This window comes from Stenella coeruleoalba (assembly GCF_951394435.1).
Source record: "Stenella coeruleoalba genome assembly, chromosome: 6".
Classification (NCBI taxonomy): Eukaryota; Metazoa; Chordata; class Mammalia; order Artiodactyla; family Delphinidae; genus Stenella; species Stenella coeruleoalba.
The window spans coordinates 95,867,764-95,886,153 of record NC_137151.1 but is presented as its reverse complement, the minus strand read 5'-3'; the positions used below and the strand labels follow the sequence as shown (position 1 = coordinate 95,886,153).

At 37.9% G+C, this 18,390-nt stretch overlaps 1 protein-coding gene across 14 annotated transcripts in view; it reads right to left on the bottom strand.

Annotated features, from left to right (window-relative positions):
* ABI2 (abl interactor 2) overlaps positions 1–18,390 on the bottom strand; it is a 103,368-nt gene that overhangs the window by 8,005 nt on the left and 76,973 nt on the right. For 9 of the 14 annotated variants that reach the window (XM_079923683.1, XM_079923687.1, XM_079923692.1 and 6 more), the window contains 3 exons: positions 17,744–17,902; positions 7,500–7,583; positions 4,844–5,017 (listed from right to left, as the gene is read on the bottom strand). In XM_079923683.1, coding sequence (XP_079779809.1) covers positions 4,844–5,017; positions 7,500–7,583; positions 17,744–17,902 — 417 coding nt within the window. The remainder of the gene's footprint in view (positions 1–4,843; positions 5,018–7,499; positions 7,584–17,743; positions 17,903–18,390) is intronic. The other 5 variants (XM_079923689.1, XM_079923688.1, XM_079923695.1 and 2 more) reach the window with 1 other exon arrangement.

Here is an 18,390-nt window from a genome sequence, read left to right as displayed (position 1 = left end):
TAAAGATACTTACATATACAAATTATCTCCACTTGGCTAATAATCAAGGGTTAAGATAAACCTATGCAGTGGTTCTCAACCTTGGAACTTTAAAAAATTCTGATGCCTGCGTCCCATGTCCACAGATTCTGATTTAATAGATCTGGAAGTGCAGACATATTAAACATTCCCTAGGTGACCCTAATATGCAGACACAGTTGAGAACGAGGTCCTAAGTCTAAGATAGCAAAATAAGACATTAGGCAACAGGCTCAACATTTATGCACTCCAACAAAAAGCAATCAGTCGTAAGCTGAACACGGTTATTTCTGTTTCTCCAGAAAGAGTAAGGAGGAGGTTATTTGATTTTCATGTTTTAAAAGATTTGAGCTTAACAGAGATTAACTTTGAAAAATATCTTAGGAAACAACTCAGGCATTTTCTTTTAAGCTTTAAAGAGTTATTTGGACTGAAAATAAACTTACTTTCCTCTCTTACAAATCTCTCCAGATTTTAACATGTTCACCGAAGAGGAGATTTTTAACAAGCAAATCTCTTCATTATGCTTTTCTCTTAAGGACTCACTGAGCTGGTTTTTCAGAGCTGAAAACTGTCATCACTTTGTCCAGGACAGTGTTAAAATCAGCTAAGGAATCTGTAAAACATGTCATGGAATCTGTAAAACATGTCTATGTCCAAGGCCACTGGACATTGGTACCCTAGTGTACCTTGGGCTCTTTTTTTTTCTTTTCTTAAAGCAGCTTTATTAAGAAGTAATTTAGACACAAAACACAATCACTTAAGTTTATATTCAGTGAGTTTTCACAAATGTATGCACCTGTATACATGACAAATGAAATCTACCACAATCCTTACAATGGCCATTATCCCAAAGTTTCCTTATGCCCCCATGTAGCCACTATTGGTCCCCCGAAACCACTCATCTTCTAAATTTCATTTAGATGGAATCATAAAGTATGAGTCTTTTGTGTCTAGATTCTTTCATTAGCATAATGCTTGAGATCCATCGATATCACTGTACGTACCAGTAGTTTATTCCTCTCCATTGCCGAACAGTATTCCATTGAATGGATGGATAGCCCACAATTAGCTTATCCATTCACCAGTTGAAAGACGTATAGGTTGCTTCCAGTCTTGGCTATTATGAATAAAGCAGCTATGAACAATCAAGTTCAAGTCTTTGTGTGAACATACATCTTCATTCCTCGTAAATAAACATCTAAGAAGGGACTGCCAGACTACCTGGTAAGTGTATATCTAACTTCATAAGAAACTGCCAACTGTTTTCCAAAGTGGCTGAAACGTTGCATTCTTACCAGCAATGTACACTGTACCAGCTCCTGTTTCACCACAGTTTCTCTGACACTTGGTATTATCAGTGTTTTTAATTGTAGCCATTCCAGAGGGTGTGTAGTGATAAGTAGTTTGGTTCATTGCAGCTTCACTTTGCATTTCCCTGACTAATAATGTTGAGTATCTTTCCATGTGCTTATTTGCAATTCATACATCTTTTTTGATGAAGTGTTTCCAAACTGTTTTTTTCTACAAGTTGTTTGTCGTCTCCTGAGTTATTTTGCAAATATTCTTCCCAGTCTATATGGCTTGCCTTGTCATTTTCTTAACACCATCGTTACAAAAGAAAAGTTTAATTGAATGAAATTCAATTTATCATTTTTTCTTTTAAGCTTCATGTCTTTTAATGTGTTCTCTACAAAAAGTTTCCCCTAACCCCAGAACACAGATTTTCTCCTATATTTTTCTCTAGAAGTTTCACAGTTTTACATTCACATCCAAATACATTTCGAGTTAATTTTTGTGTATGGTGAGGTAATAAGGGTAGAAGTTCATGTTTTGCATATGGATATCCAATTGTCAACAGCACTATTTTTGAACACACTATCCTTTCCCCATTGAATTACCTTGCACTTTCGTCAAAAAGTATGTGTGGATCTTTTTCTGGATTCTTTTTTTTTCTGGATTTTGATGTATATTTCTATATTTATACCACACTGTCCTGATTACTGTAGCTTTATACCAGAACTCTGAAATCAGGTAGTTTAAATCCTCCAACATTAGTCTTGTTTTTCAAAATTGTGTTGACTAAACTAGGTCTTCTGCATTTCCATTTAACTTTTAGAATCCCCTTGTCATTTTCTGTAAGAATGACTGCTGGAATTTTTATTGAGATTGCATTCAATTTATAGATCAATTTAGGAAAAACTGTCTCTTAACAATAATGATCAAAAAACATTATTTATTTCAATTTATTTAAGGCCTTTATTAAATTTATCCCTGGGAATTCCCTGACAGTCCAGTGGTTAGGACTCTGAGCTCTCATTGCCAAGGGCCCAGGTTTGATCCCTGGTTGGGGAACTTAGATCACACAAGCCACGCACCACGGCCAAAAAAAAAAAAAATTGATCCCTAAGTTTTCATATTTTTGATGTTATTACAAAAGGTATTATTTTGTAAATTTCAATCTCTAATTGTTTGTTGCTAGTATATAAAAATGCGATTAATTTTGCAAATCAACTTTGTAGCCTACCATCTTGCTAAATTCGCTTTTTAGTTCTAGCAGCTTTTTTGTAGATTCCTTAGGATTTTCTACATACAAGATAATATCTTCTGCAAATAAAGATTATTTGATATTGTTCCACATATCTGTTGCTGTGTTTTTGGTCTTGGTTTTTTTCTCTGTGCCTCGTTTTGGATAGTTTCTAATGTCATATTGTCAAGGTTGCTGATCTTTTCTTCTAAGTGTCCCTTCAGATACTATATTTTTCAATCTCCAGAAATTCCATGTTTCTCTTTCTCTTTTTTAAGAAAATATATTCTGCTTCTCTCTCATGTGCATGTTTTCCTTTGCCTTCTTGGATATATGTGGCATTTATACTAGCTATACCCGTGTCTGGTAATTCCATCATCTTGGTCACTTCTGGGTCTGTTCCTACTGACTGGCTTTGCTTTTAGGTATGAGTTATATTTTCCTGACTTTTTACATGCCTTGTAATTTTTGATTGGATGCTGGTCACTATGAATTTTACTTTTTGGTGTACTGGATTTTGTTGACTCCTTTGTACAATGCTGGGTTTTGTCCTGGAACTCAGTTAAGTTACTTGAAATCAGCTGGATGTTTTCAAAGTTTGCATTTTAACATTTGTTAGGGCAGTTCAGGGCAACCTATAATCTAGGGCTAATTTCACCCCACAGCTGAGGGGACACACTTTTGAGGCCTCTTCTCAATGCCTTGTGTATTACAGGGTCTTTCTGTTCTTGCTCGTTCGGGAACATGAACTATTCCCAGGCCTGTAATTTCCAAGACTTTTTCTGCCTACTCCTTTCTGATTGTTCTTTCTCTAATCTCAGGTAGTTTCTTCACATACATGTACAGATCAGTACTCTGTCAAAGATTCAAGGAGACCCTTCTGCAGATATCCAGAGCTCTGTCCTTTGTCTTTGAGTAGTTTACCTGTTCTCCATGGTCTCCCAAAACTCTGTGATCTCTTATCTTCTCTACTCAGTGAGACTTCCAGGCTTATTTGGGTTCCACCTCCTTGCACTGTGGCCTGGAAACTGCCTCTAGATAGCAAAGCTAGAACAATTAAGGACTCACCGTGTTTGAGTTCCTTCTTTCTGGGACCATAGTCCACCAATGCTTGTTATCTAATGTCTGAAAACCATTATCTTTTATATTTTTTCCTGGATTCATTCCTAAGTGTTTTAGGAGGGAGGGTAAATCTGATTACTGTTGCTCTATCTTAGCCAGAAGTAGAAGTCCACTATTCGTTGATGTAAGCTCCCCAGGTGATTCTAACGTGCAGTCAGTTTTGAAACCCAGTGAGTTAGTAGCTTTAACTTTCTTAACAGAAAATTTCCTTCAAGACAGCACACATTTCTTCTGAGCTGACTAGTCCTGATGACGTTTGTAAGCCTGTGTCCCAAAAGTGTCATATGATGGTTAGCTAATACATTCAGAGAAACTTTTCACCAAAAGAAATGCCGAACACCTACTCTGCAAAGAAACTGAGAAACCATATTCTTTGGAAGAAAGTTTCATATGGAGATACTTAAACTGGAATATCTGATATAAGATGCCACAAAAGAATGCTTTAAGGACTTCCCTGGTAGTCCAGTGGTTAAGAATCCGCCTTCCAGTGCAGGGGACGCAGGTTCGATCCCTGGTTGGAGAACTAAGATCCCACATGCCGCAGGGCAACTAAGCCCACGTGATCTAGAGCCCACACGCCACAACTAGAGAGCCCACATGCCGCAACTACTGAGCCTGCATGCCACAACCAGAGAGCCCGTGTGCCACAACTACTGAGCCCACATGCTCTGGAGCCTGCACGCCACAACTTAAGAGAAGCCCGCGCGCCACAACAAAGAGCCCATGTGCCTCAATGAAAGATCCTGCACACCACAACGAATATCCTGCATACCACAACTAAGACCTGACGCAGCCAACGTGAATAAATATTTTTTAAAAAATGCTTCACAGCATGGGAGTAGGAATAACATAATTTGGAAAGATCATCCTCTTCCTGAGTCATTCCAGAAAAAAACCTCTTTTCAAAATTTTTCCCTTATAGAAACCATTCATAAAAAGCATGTTCAACGGGAACAACATATAATCGTAAATAAAAATCAGTCACAGGATTTTACCAGTGTGACTTCCAAAATCATGAACCCTGTAAACTAAATTAATTAAAATATACAGGCTAATACAGGCCAAACTTTACTTATAAGTAAAAAATAAATAAGATTCTCTTCAGTACCAGCAAATTTCATTTCTACGTACATAGAGGTTTCTTCCCATCCTTCCAGATATCCCTCTGAAACTTACCCTTTTCCAAGTAAGACCTTGGAGCCCACGGTGGGTCCTCTTCAGCATAAGGATCACTATACTCAACCACGGCTGCCTCTTCCTCTTCGTAATCTTCTGGAGGAGGAGGTGGTGGTGGGGACTCATCAAAGACTGGTTCTTCCACAGGTGGTGGTGGAGGTGGTGCATCTGAAACTAAGAATGTATCAAGCTGATAACAAAACTACACATTATGCAAAGTTCAATGTTTCCTATCCAAGCTTCTATGTTCATGGAGTATAAACCTAGACTTGAAAATAATAATCTTTCAAAAAATAAGTAGGCAAGAGAAGTGTTCCCACCAACTCTACTGTTCCAAATCCCCAAGCTTGACTTTCTCCTCCCTTTGGGTTAGTGCTGATGGATGCTGAATAAAGTTTAGCCAAAATGATTACTATTTTTTACTTAAAATGTTCCAGTTACTCAGTTAGCACTTTATAATACATTATTTCATTTAATCTTTACCTTGGGAGGTGGTGTTTTTAATCCTCATTTATGGATGTGTAAACTGGCTTTCCAAGATTAAGTACTCCAACAGTAAATGGAAGAGCAGGAATTTGAACTCCAATGCCTCTTATCTTAAAAGCTACACTATTATGGAATGAGATCAATTCAACAACTTTAAAGTCATGTTTCATTATTCATTCAAAAGCATCAACTGAAAGCCTACCATGGCCAGCTACGATGCTCAGCACTGGGAATACAGCAGTGAGCAAAAGTCATGGAGACATGGACAACCAAACTTGCATTTACAATTAAGCGCAGTAAGTGCTTTAAGTCATCATGGAAAACAGAGCAGTAGACCACATCTCTTATGTGGGTCAGGAAAGGCTTCCTGGAACCTGAAGGATGAGTAAGAGTTAATGGCCCAGGGTGGGGGTAGATATTTCATGTCAGATGTAAAGGAAAATAACAAATACAAAGCAGGAGCCCTTCAAAGAGCTGAGCAAAGTTCAGTAGAAAGAGGCATGAGGAAGCTGGACAGCACTAAGCAGAAAGGGCCTTGTAACAGTTTGAACTCTATCCAAAGAGCAATGCGAAGCCAGAGAAGGGTTTAAGAAGAATAACAGAATCACAGCTGCATTACTTAGCCCGGTATAACTGGTTCCAAATAATTCCAGACTTCTTCCAAACATCAAACTTAATATAGAGTAAATATCTGCTACCACAGAGTTATCTTCAAAATAATGTACTTGAAAGCTATACAGATCATTCCAAAAGATAGGTATATATCTTTCCAAGGTGAGTGTTTTGAAGAGGACAACATTCATTTGAATGTATAAGTCCTGCTATGCCTGTAAAATCAGCCACGGCTCACCTCATATACAAAGTTCTTATTTTTATACATTTTGTAGGTGAGAAAATGTATATGATTATGGAAAGAAATGAGAAAAGATCATCCTAAAAGGTAAATATTGCACACTGTGGTAAATATTGGAGGTGCTCATTGGGGTACCTTCCAATAAGCAGAGGTAAAATGGACTATTTTCAGAAATTAGCAAACAGAGATGCAAAGGCACCTGAAAGAGACACTGAGCCCTCAGGCCAATAAGACTGGATTATAACCAGTTAAAATACAAGAAAGAAATGTGTCGATACAAAGGGAGCATTTAGTCAGCTACGGAAGCACACAAAAAAGGAGGGACTCAAAGTGCCTGCCCTGTGTCAGATGCTTCACTAAGTGCTGGAGAAATAGCCAGTGAAAATCAAGCAAAAATCCCTGCTCTCATAGAGCTTACATTCTAGTATTGGCAATGCCCATTTCCAAAGGAGCAGCAGTCCTAAGCAACAGAATGCAAATATTTCTATCCCACGGTTGAGGCCATCCCTGTTATGAGATGCATGCATTAGGCTACATCAGCCTCATGACATTATCTCCTTCATTAGTGTAATTCCCCTAGTTCCGATTCCATACCCGTACAGCCTTATGATTGTGACATGGTTCCTATGCAGACTGCTCACAAGAAGAGAACTCATCTATCATACAGACTGTGTTCACTGCTTTAGCAATTCCTCACTAAATACAGATACAGGCCTCCTGCTCTGTAGACATCAGTCTCCTCAGCTTCCTTAATGCTTCTCTAGGAGCAAACTCGACCTGTCAATACAATTAGTTATCTGATCCTGCATGATTCAACACCAGACCACAGGCCAGCTTAAATTCACTGCTAATCTATGAGGCCTCATGGGAGACAGACTGACAATTTGGTCCCCTGGGACCCACCATGGCATGGCCATTTTTACACCTGGAATCACAGGATTGGAAGAAGATTCTCAGGCCGGCCACAAAACCCTAAAACTCCAGTGACAGACCACTAATTGTCTGAGCAACCCAGAGAAAAGTGTGGGATATCCAGTGATTAAAGAGCACCTCCTCAATTAGATGTGATCTTTCTTTTTACATGTGCCTTATTTTATATTTATTTGTCTTATCTTCACTACCAGATTTTAAGTTGTTTGAAAGTAGAGAATTTCATCGTAATTATTTTACCATCCACACTAGCTGCTCATACAATGACTGTTCATAATATTCAAATATCTGAAGTATCAGTGAATGAATGACTATTCAGCCAATCATATATAAATGACATTTTATGCCTAGAATCTGATCTACAGCATAAAGAAGACATAAACTTACTATTTTCTTGGACTCTGGCCACAAATCCCATTAAAGGTAACTGAGGAGTTACCTGTAGGATGGAGGGAGGAGGAGCAAGAGATACTGCAAAAACAAAAAGGTGCGGAGGGTAAGGGGTAAGGGCAAGTTACATTAAACGGAAAGGGTAACACAATAAAACAAACATATAAGGAGGGAAACCGCTATGCATAAACATTTTACAAGCTATCTTAAGGATCCTCTTTTGAGGGATAACTCATTAACACACAAAACAAAGTATTAGGGAAGTTTTAAAAACTTACAACAGGAAGCATTCATCATATACAGATCTATTCTTACATACAATGGCAAATTATCTTTTCATGTCAATAGCATGTCTTCTCAAAAAAAGAATTTCTTCAGATTACCATGAATAACTTGGTTTTCTGAATTTTACCTTGAAGGTTATAAGTTTAAATGTTCATCAACACAAGGGAAAAAACCATTACATGCCAACATCCTAATTTTATACTTTTCATTACTTCATTTAACAGGCAAAATTAATTGGTTTTCAGCTATTGATTAAACAAATATTCACTGACTTCCCACTAAGGTGCAAGCACTCTGCTAAGAGACCAACATCGAAATGGTTCTCTTCGAGTCAGGTCTGTGTCTTTACAATTTCTCACAGTCCCAATTCATGCCACCTATTCCAGGTACATTTTCTCCCTGAAGCTACAGAAAAATGCCAGCCTCATTCAAATCATTCCTCTCCCCCCAAAGCTATCCTTCCCTTTTAAACACCTGGTACAGCGCCTAGCACTAATGAGCCTTCGACAAACGTCTGATGTAGATAAATATATAAATAAGCCAGGTACATGCCAAACAACTTCCCAAGATTAACTCTACAGTTATGGTTTCCTTCGGAATGGGTATACAGTATGGTGTGCATCTTCTTATAAAGACAGAACATCTTTATTAGCTTCAAATCACAGTGAAGACTAATAAAACTAAAAAGATGAGTAAGAGTCACTGCCCTCAAAAAGATCACATACTAATTAGGAATGGAAGACAAAATAATAACCCTAACCCAACAACATCTGTAGCACTTCCCTGCAGGTGGTGGTGGTGATGGGTAGTGGAAGAGGCACTGGTGATGGTGTGGTGTCATGGTGGTGACGGAGAGGGCGGTCAGGGTTTGAGTAGGGGTGGGGCTACCCAGAAGTAACCTCTGAGCAGGTGCTTGAAGAAAAGGAGTTCGACAAGCAGACAGGCGTCGAAAGACAGGCCGAGAACCAAGTGAGGCAAAGGTTCTGAGGTATAAAATAGCATGACCAGCTCATGGAACCAGAAATATTTCCATATGGTTGGCATAAGATGCCCCAGAGAGAAAGTACAAAACCTGGAAAGATGAGCAGGTAGATATGCAATAGGTAAGAATCTTATATGTTAGGTGAAAGAGCGCTTAGTGGGAACACCTTGGACTTAAAGTCACCTAGCATCAAATCCCTGATTTGCTATTTCGCTGCTATTGAAACAGCAAGTTATTTTTTGAGCTTAATCCATAAATGTGAAATGAAAGAGGTAATGCAACCTACTTTACAGACTAACTGCAAAGATTTAAAAAAAAAAAAACCATGTATGCAGAAAGTCTAACCCAGGGCCTGACACACAAAAATCAAGGCAATAGAAGTGGAAAGAAAACGAGAGAACTTAGTACAGTGTGGACAAAAAGAGTATTTGGTATCTGAGGATTCAGGAAGCATATGAAGGAGTGAAACAGCTCAAGATGGTCTTAGATTTTTATCCTTCCTACCTATGAAGGTAGTGCTGCCATTAACCACATTAACCTTGGTGGGTAGTACAGGGAATGAAATGGGCTGGTGAATAGAAAAGTCAGGGAGAAATAATGAGATGTACGAAAGTAACTTAAAACATAAATATGGAAGGCAACTGGAAAGTCTGGGTTGAATCTGTGGGAAAAATCAAGAGGTACAGAGGCGGCAGTAATCAGTAAAGATAACGGTTGTGCCATGGGTAAGTGCAGGCAGAACATGTACTTATAATGGGCAGACAAGAGTTAAGCAGATAATCCTGAAGAATATCTCAGATTTAAGGGACAGAGTCACATAACCCTAGAAATTGGTACCTTTCTTTAAAAGATACCTTGTGGTTATGTTTTTCCCTGAAGTCATACTGCTTGGTAGGTAAACCCTTAAGCTGTGTGTCTGTGTCCCACTCTCAGAGGCTTGGAACAATTGCTGATATGTTCACAACACCCTGTGTTTCCAAACTTGGGGTAAGAAGACACAATGAACAGAGAAGGCAACAGAAACAAAGTAGATAAAACTGAGAGACAGCAGCAGACAAGCAACTGCACTAGAAAAGTGGAATATAAGATGATGAAATGTCCCTCTTCTGTTAGCACCCATCCCAACCTCCCCTGTAACAGAAAAGCAGGAAATTTCCCACTTCAGTCATTGTTTCTCATCAAAAAAAAAAAAAAAAAAGACCTTCTAGTACTCAGCTAAAAAAGAATGGTAAGGTACTTAACTTAGAACAGGGGTTTTGTAGGTAGGTTGAGTTTATTATTTTTTTAATGAATATATATATTTTTTTCTTTTCTTGTTTTGAAAGTGAAGGTCTGAAACTCTAGCGGTTTTTTTAAGAAGCCTAACAGCAGCCCAGGTAAAAACCAGTCCCAGCTCTTCCTTAAACAGAATTACATCGTAACAAAACAAGTTAGATTTTTTTCAAAGCCAATCCAACGCATGTTAAAAAATTCAGTTCCATATGGAGTTTACAAAGGTTGCCCCAAATTCTACTTTTTTTGCCCAGGGCAAACTTTTTACATCATGGTCCAAATTAATTTAGTTACTACAGCATTTTCTTTCTGGTCATGGAGATTTCATCAGAAAACCTGTGAACCAGAAGATCCTACTTTAGACTAGATTTATCTTCCTCAGAGTCGAACTGAAAATGAACTATTTTAGGAGAATTTAAGCAGGACTGTGATGTGACGAACTGCAATAATCAGTTCTAGTCTGAGGTATCTCATGAACAGGCAAGAGCAGAAAGTAACTATCAATTTGTTTCCATGCTATTTAGCTAAGATGATTCCTCACAAGACAAAACCCTTTCCCTATAATCACCGAAACGTCTCCAAACTTAGATTCAGTAATATTACGTTCAAACTACACAATAATGAAGTTAACGTGAAGAGAAAGACTCAAGAAGAGACTGGAGTTTATAGAGAGATCTTAAGTAGAACTATAAGGACTATAGCTTACACTCACTCAGCAACACGGAGGTATACAAACTGTAAAAGGCTCTGCAAGCAAACCAAACTTAGAGGATGAGTCTGTGCTGATGAAATATACAGACTTCCTAAGTATGACCTTCCTGGTTATTTACAAAATCCTGGAGCATCTTCTTTGAGGTTAAAATGTACAAAGAGTTTTGAAGAAAAATTAGGCTTTTTTTTTTACTGCTTTATAAATACTCTAAGAAAATTAGACAAAATAACCACTCTAAATACTATTTCTAAAACCATTCAAGATATCACCTTTAGAGGCCATACATTTGACAGCCCATTCAAGTTTAGTTGCAAATATTTTACATTCCAGTGAGGGAAATAATTTAAGCAATTTATTTTTAAGAGTGAAATATTTTCTAAACATGGATAGTAACTTAGAACAAGGAGTATTTAAAAGTGAATCTAACTAATCATACTCAGTAAGGGAAGCTTTTTTGATGGAAAAGAATAGGGTTACCAAATAATTATCACTCCTGTAGTCTCAGAAGGGTTAAAAGAATTGGGCCATTTTTCTTATTCCTTTTCAAGTGAAAAAAAAACATCGTTTGACATTATGCCGAGAAAAAGCAGCAAATTAATCCACACAGTTTAAAAACATAACTTGTGTTTAATAATCGATGTAAAGGGTCTATTTGGTTTACTTGGTCATCTGAGAATATACTTAAACTTTTCGGGTTTTTCTAGCTTTTTTGTTCTCCCTAGAGTAAACATTCACTAACAAAAGCTAAAGACTGCCTAAAATGAGGACACGCAAATAGCTTCTTGATTGCTCTCTATACTTTGCTAAAGCCCCACCACATCTGTATTCTTCTGGAGATTTATGGTGATGCTGTGAGTTAGCTATCATTTAAAGAATATGCGTTATGGCTTTTCTTTTACAATATCACCAACCCAACATTGTTTTCTCACTGTGTCTTTTTAGTTGTTTTTAATATCATTCAGGGAAGCCTGATATCTTCCCTGTGTAAAACACCATACTCATTCAGAAATTCCTCTTTCTCATATAACTATATACACTCACACTGCTTGGAACCAACATTCCACTTTATGAATTAGATTTTTTTAGTCTTTGTTGTAAGAAAATATGAGTAGTAGGGGGCTTCCCTGGTGGCACAGTGGTTGGGAGTCTGCCTGCCAATGAGGGGGGCGCGGGTTCGGGCCCTGGTCCGAGAGGATCCCACATGCCGCGGAGCGGCTGGGCTCGTGCGCCACAGCTGCCGAGCCTGTGCTCTGGAGCCCGTGGGCCACAACTACTGGGCCTGTGCGCCTGGAGCCCATTCTCTGCAGCGAGGGGGGCCACCGCGGTCAGAGGCCCGCGCACCGCAACAGGGAGTGGCCCCCACTCCCCGCAACTAGAGAAGGACCGCGCGCGGCGGCGAAGACCCAATGCAGCCAGGGATAAATAAAATAAATAAATTTTAAAAAAAGAAAATATAAGTAGTAAAATGTAAGATATCTTTTACCAAAGGCCTTAGTACTTAAACACCATATTACTGATTCCTTACTGTTAAGGACTGAATGTTTATATCTCCCCAAAATTCATATGAAATCCTAACCTCCAATGTGATGGTATTAGAAGGTGGGGCCTTTGGGAGGTGATTAGCTCATGAGGGTGGAGCCCGAATGAATGGAATTAGTGCCCTTATAAAAGAACTCCAGAGACCGAATTAAACTTAAAAGCTTTTGCACAGCAAAGGAAACCATAAACAAAACAAAAAGACAACCTACTAAGTGGGAGAAAATATTTGCAAATGACATGACCAATAAGGAATTAATATCCAACACATATAAACAGCTCATACAACTCGACATCAAAAAAACAACCCGATTAAAAAATGGACAGAAGAACTGAAAGGACATTTTTCGAAAGAGGAAATGAAGATGGCCAACAGACACATGAAATGATGCTCAACATCACTAATCATCAGGGAAATAAAAGTCAAAACCACAATGAGATATCACCTCACACCTGTCAGAATGGCTGTCATCAAAAAGAACACAAATAACAAATGCTGGTGAGCATGTGGAGAAAAGGGAACCCTTGCACACTGTTGGTGGGGATGTAAATTGGTGCAGCCACTGTGGAAAACAGTACTGAGATTTCTCAAAAAACTAAAAACAGAACCACCATATGACCCAGCAATTCCACTCATGGGTATATATCTGAAAAACCCCCCAACAATTTGAAAAGATACATGCACCCCAATGTTCACAGCAGCATTATTTACAATTGCCAAGATATGGAAACAACCTAAGTGTTCATCAACAGATGAATGGATTAAGAGGATGTACACACACACACTGTAATACTACTCAGTCATAAAAAAGAACAAAATGGATTTGCAGCAACATGGATGTACTTGGAGGGCATGATGCTAAGTGAAGTAAGTCACACAGAGAAAGACAAACACTGTATGATATCACTTATATGTGGAACCTAAAAAATACAACAAACTAGTGAATATAACAAAAAAGAAGCAGGCTCACAGTATACGTATAGAGAACAAACTAGTGGTTACCAGTGAAGGGGGGCAATATGGGGCAGGGGGGAGTAGGAGGTATAAACTATTGGGTGAAAGACAGGCTCAAGGATGCACAATATTATGCAACATGGGGAATAGAGCCAATATTTTGTAATAATTGTAAAATGGAAAGTAACCTTTAAAAATTATATTTAAAATTTTTTTAAAAGGCATTGCCAAACAAACAAACAAACCATGGAGAGTTTTCTCTCTTTTTCCACCATGTGAGGATACAACAAGACAGCAGTCTACAACCTCAGGAGGGTTCTCACCAGAACTCAGCCATGCTGGCATGCTGATCTCCGACTTTCAGCCTCCAGAACTGTGAGAAATAAATCTCTACTGTTTATAAGCTACCCAGTCTATGGTACTTTGTTATAGCAGCCCAAACTAAGACACTTACCAAACTAGGTTAATGTATGTAAATGTACATGTACAAATACATATGCATATTCTTCTTTACCACCAAGGTGCTTCATATTTATATTGAAAGTAAAAACTGTTAAAACTTGTGATTAGCCCTATTTGTTTCAATGACACTCCTTGCTGATGACAAGATGAATGATAAACTAGTATTCCTATTTCTTTGGCTGGATTAGATTAAGAAACAATGAGAACCAAATAGGATTCATTTTATGTTCTAAATGAAGTGTTCCTTTCATTAACTTGCTTCTGAAATAATCTCATTAGAAAACAATTATTGTGCTCTTAGGACTTGGCACTACGCAGCGGGTGCTCCTTATTTTAATTCCTATGTTATAACGTCATTTCAAACTCAAACCAAATATAGTAGCAGTGCTGTTAGATTTACAGCTCACAGAAAACCTCACTGAATTTACAGTCACATGAATCCCAGCCTGTCAGCTCACTTCCTCAGAAGCACAAATCCATGTCAAGCCTCCAGCTGCAAAAAACATGCTCATAAAACACAAATCTGGGATCACTGTTAAACCAGGGAATTAGCTACTTGAGAAAGCACAACAAATTTTCTCATTTTAAATATGAAAAAACAAGGACCACTGTAAGACCAGTGGTAATAATACAAGAGACTTACATAATAATCTAATGCAAATAAAATGAAAGTGCATCTAACAGCCTTCGAATACTGGCTTACAAAGCATTAAGAGTGTTGCAAGAAGAACTTTTCAAAGAACATAATTTAGTTAAAATTTTTTTTTAGTTTAGAAAAAAGCACTCTGATTATTCAACTGAGTTGTAGCCAGCCTCTTTAAACAGTTACCAAATCCCCGGAGAAGAAAGGCAGAACTTAATTGAGAGAAGTACATGAAAACAAACTAACTAAATTGCCTCACACATTATGCTGAAGGCTCAACAATGGAATATTACTCAGCCATAAAAAGAAATGAAATTGAGTTATTTGTAATGAGGTGGATGGACCTAGAGTCTGTCATACAGAGTGAAGTAAGTCAGAAAGAGAAAGACAAATACCATATGCTAACACATATATATGGAATTTAAGAAAAAAAAATGTCATGAAGAACCTAGGGGTAAGACAGGAATAAAGACACAGACCTACTAGAGAATGGACTTGAGGATATGGGGAGGGGGAAGGGTAAGCTGTGACAAAGCGAGAGAGAGGCATGGACATATATACACTACCAAACGTAAGGTAGATAGCTAGTGGGAAGCATCCGCATAGCACAGGGAGATCAGCTCGGTGCTTTGTGACCACCTAGAGGGGTGGGATAGGGAGGGTGGGAGGGAGGGAGACGCAAGAGGGAAGAGATATGGGAACATATGTATATGTATAACTGATTCACTTTGTTATAAAGCAGAAACTAAGACACCATTGTAAAGCAATTATACTCCAATAAAGATGTAAAAAAAAAAAAATCTCAATTCACTTTATACTTCCCATGAGTGTGAAAAATACTTTCATTAACATCATTCTTAGAGTAGGTTATTTTTCTACTTTAACATATACTTTCAAGTATGTTAAAATCAGACTTACAAAGAAGTATTAAAATATGTCCTTAAAACACATTTAAATAAATAGCCTTCAAATAAATTCCACCAAGAGGTGGAATTTTTAATCAGGGTTTTCATAAGACCAGTATTTTGGTATGTACATGTATACAGCATGAAATACCCTTGTATATACTTTCTGAATATCATGTACACTTGGTCCCAAGCTGTAACAGTAAAGCATCTCTCAGCTCCATTACAGAATTGCCCCATTTTGGACTGACACCATTCTTTCAAAACTCTATTTAAGGGTAAGGAAGGGCATAAGGGTCATGAGAAATAATTGTCCAGACTTCCAAGAGGGTCAGGGAGAGAGCTTATTTTCAGCAGAGCTATGAACAGGCCATATCTACCAAATTAAAATTTAAAAATAAAATATTCATTTAAGTACAAAATAGCACCTGTACAAATATGGGTTTGGAACACATGATTTAAAAGTAGAATGTGAGAAAAGACAGGCATATTTGTCAAAATGGAGCTCAAAATGAGTTAAGAAGAATGGCACACCCAAAATCATTAAGTGTGGTCAAAGACAGCAGTGAGATAGATAGATATATGTATAACTGAATCACTTTAGTGTACATCTGAAACCAACACAACATTGTAAATCAACTATACTTCAGTAAAACAAAATTTAAAAACAAATAAGAGAAGAATAACCCCCCAAATTTTAAGGTTATAGATTTTAATTTGGTCACAGTTAACTACTAGGAAAAGAAAACCTACTCCTTTTTGAGACTCATAATGTGATCGCTGGGTAAAACAATGCACATGTATATTTCTCAAATTAAATAATCTAATGTAAATTTTTAAAAAAAGAAGTCTATTTCCATATAGGCAGATGGTAATCACACTACAGTGTGCACTGGTTAGACTATATAGTCATTTATGGTATTTAATTTACAAGAGGAACCCAAAACAATGAGGGGATCTGAATAAAGTTAACAAGAGATTCATTTCACATTCAACAAGTAGTTACTGAGCACTATTCCCAGGATATAACAGATTAAAAAACTGACAAGGTCTCAGGTTCTCTTGCACTTTACATTACAATGTTGGCATCCTCCATCCCACCCTCCTACCCTTGGGAGGGTAAGAGAAAGACTTTTTTTAATATGAAGGTAGGTAGGATAGGATAGTACAATGGAAATAACATGGAACTTTGAGTCAGATGACCTAAATTCAAATCCTAACTTGATTATCACCTCAGCCTGTTTCCTCACCTGTAAAATACAGATGAAAACGATCACATGATTATAAGAATCAAATGATATAAAAAATATAAAAGCATTCTTTAAGCTCTGTTTATGTAAGAGGAGGATCAAATTTCTTCTGCAAGATTTCAAAGGATATAACAAGGTTTCACCAAAAGGTAGACAGATTTCAGCTCCATACAATTCAGGGCTCATCCGAGATGGAATGGGCTGTCCCCTAATATTACAGGTGATCACACATGGGCTTACTGGCCTCTTGGCAAAAATCCAGAAAAACACAGTAAGTTCACGTAACATGTCCACAGTAGTCACAGAGTATAATATCTGCTCTTACCCTCTCTGGGGAAGAAGCAAAACAAATGATTATGTTTAGTATTAAATATGTGCCAGATTAGTTCTTCTGTATGCATGATGCAGCTGAAAGGTGACTGTTATATCTGGATCAATCTGTCCAAGTCCCAGTTTTTCCATTATAGGTTTGGTAGGAGAATTGAAAAAGATAGTATAACTAACTGCCCACCATAAAGCAGCTTCAAAAATGTCATTTCCCTTTTCCTTTGCCACTTATAAACTCTGTTCACGTATGCTCAACTTTCATTATTTGCTATTCATAGAGCAAGGGTATCTGATTAAATAAGAAGGAAATACTGTTCAGCAAATATTATTTTAAAAAACAAATAATCACTAACACATTAAAAAAGAGTCCGTTCAAAAAAATTAAGTTTGGGGCTTCCCTGGTGGTGCAGTGGTTGAGAGTCTACCTGCCAATGCAGGGGACACGGGTTCGAGCCCTGGTCTGGGAGGATCCCATGTGCCACGGAGCAACTAGGCCCGTGAGCCACAACTACTGAGCCTGCGCGTCTGGAGCCTGTGCTCTGCAACAAGAGAGGCCGCGACAGTGAGAGGACCGCGCACCGTGATGAAGAGTGGCCCCCGCTTGCCGCAACTAGAGAAAGCCCTCACACAGAAACGAAGACCCAACACAGCCAAAATTAAATAAATAAATAAATAAATTTAAAACTGTTAAAAAAAAATTAAGTTCTGCAACTTTATATGGAAACCATGTTGATTTTTAAAAAGAGAACTGGAAAATACAGTATTAGCAACCTTGTATTCATTCTTCCACTCATTCAACAAATAGTACTAACCACCTACCATGTACTAGTCATTCGCAATTAAAGGTTTTTTTCTGTGTAATTGAAGATTTTTAATTAGATATATTCCACAGACTGCAAAAGAAAATCTAACCTGGGTTCTGGCTATAAAAAGGTCCTCCGTTCATCTGATTCTGAAGGCTTGTTTGTGAAGTTATGGAAGGAGGGCGCCTATAGGGCAAAGAGCCCCCTATTGTTGGGGGAGTATGGCGAGTGGCAGGTCTATTCATGCTGTAGAACTGAACAGGATGACCTGGAAAAGGGACAGAACATAAATTTGTCACTAAAAGAAAATTATCTCAGACAATGAAATACTTCAGGTACAATGCCTGAATCTTAATAAGATTATTAAAAATAACAATATTTAGCTAATTTAATTGCCATCTGACAAATATTAATGCAAGGTGACAGTTATTTCTCAGTTAACAGTATATCCAAGTGCAAAAGCAGCAAAGTAGGTAAATAAAGTTATGATTAGGTTTGGAAAAGCTATATCTAAATAGATTACTAATTAATATTATGATTTTATTAAATTAGTAATTTGATAGGGTTTCAAAATCATCACAATTAAAATTTATGGGGGGCTTCCCTGGTGGCGCAGTGGTTAAGAATCCTCCTGCCAATGCAGGGGACAGGGGTTCGAGCCCTGGTCCAGGAAGATCCCACATACATGCCGTGGAGCAACTAAGCCCATGCGCCACAACTACTGAGCCTGTGCTCTAGAGCCCGCGAGCCACAACT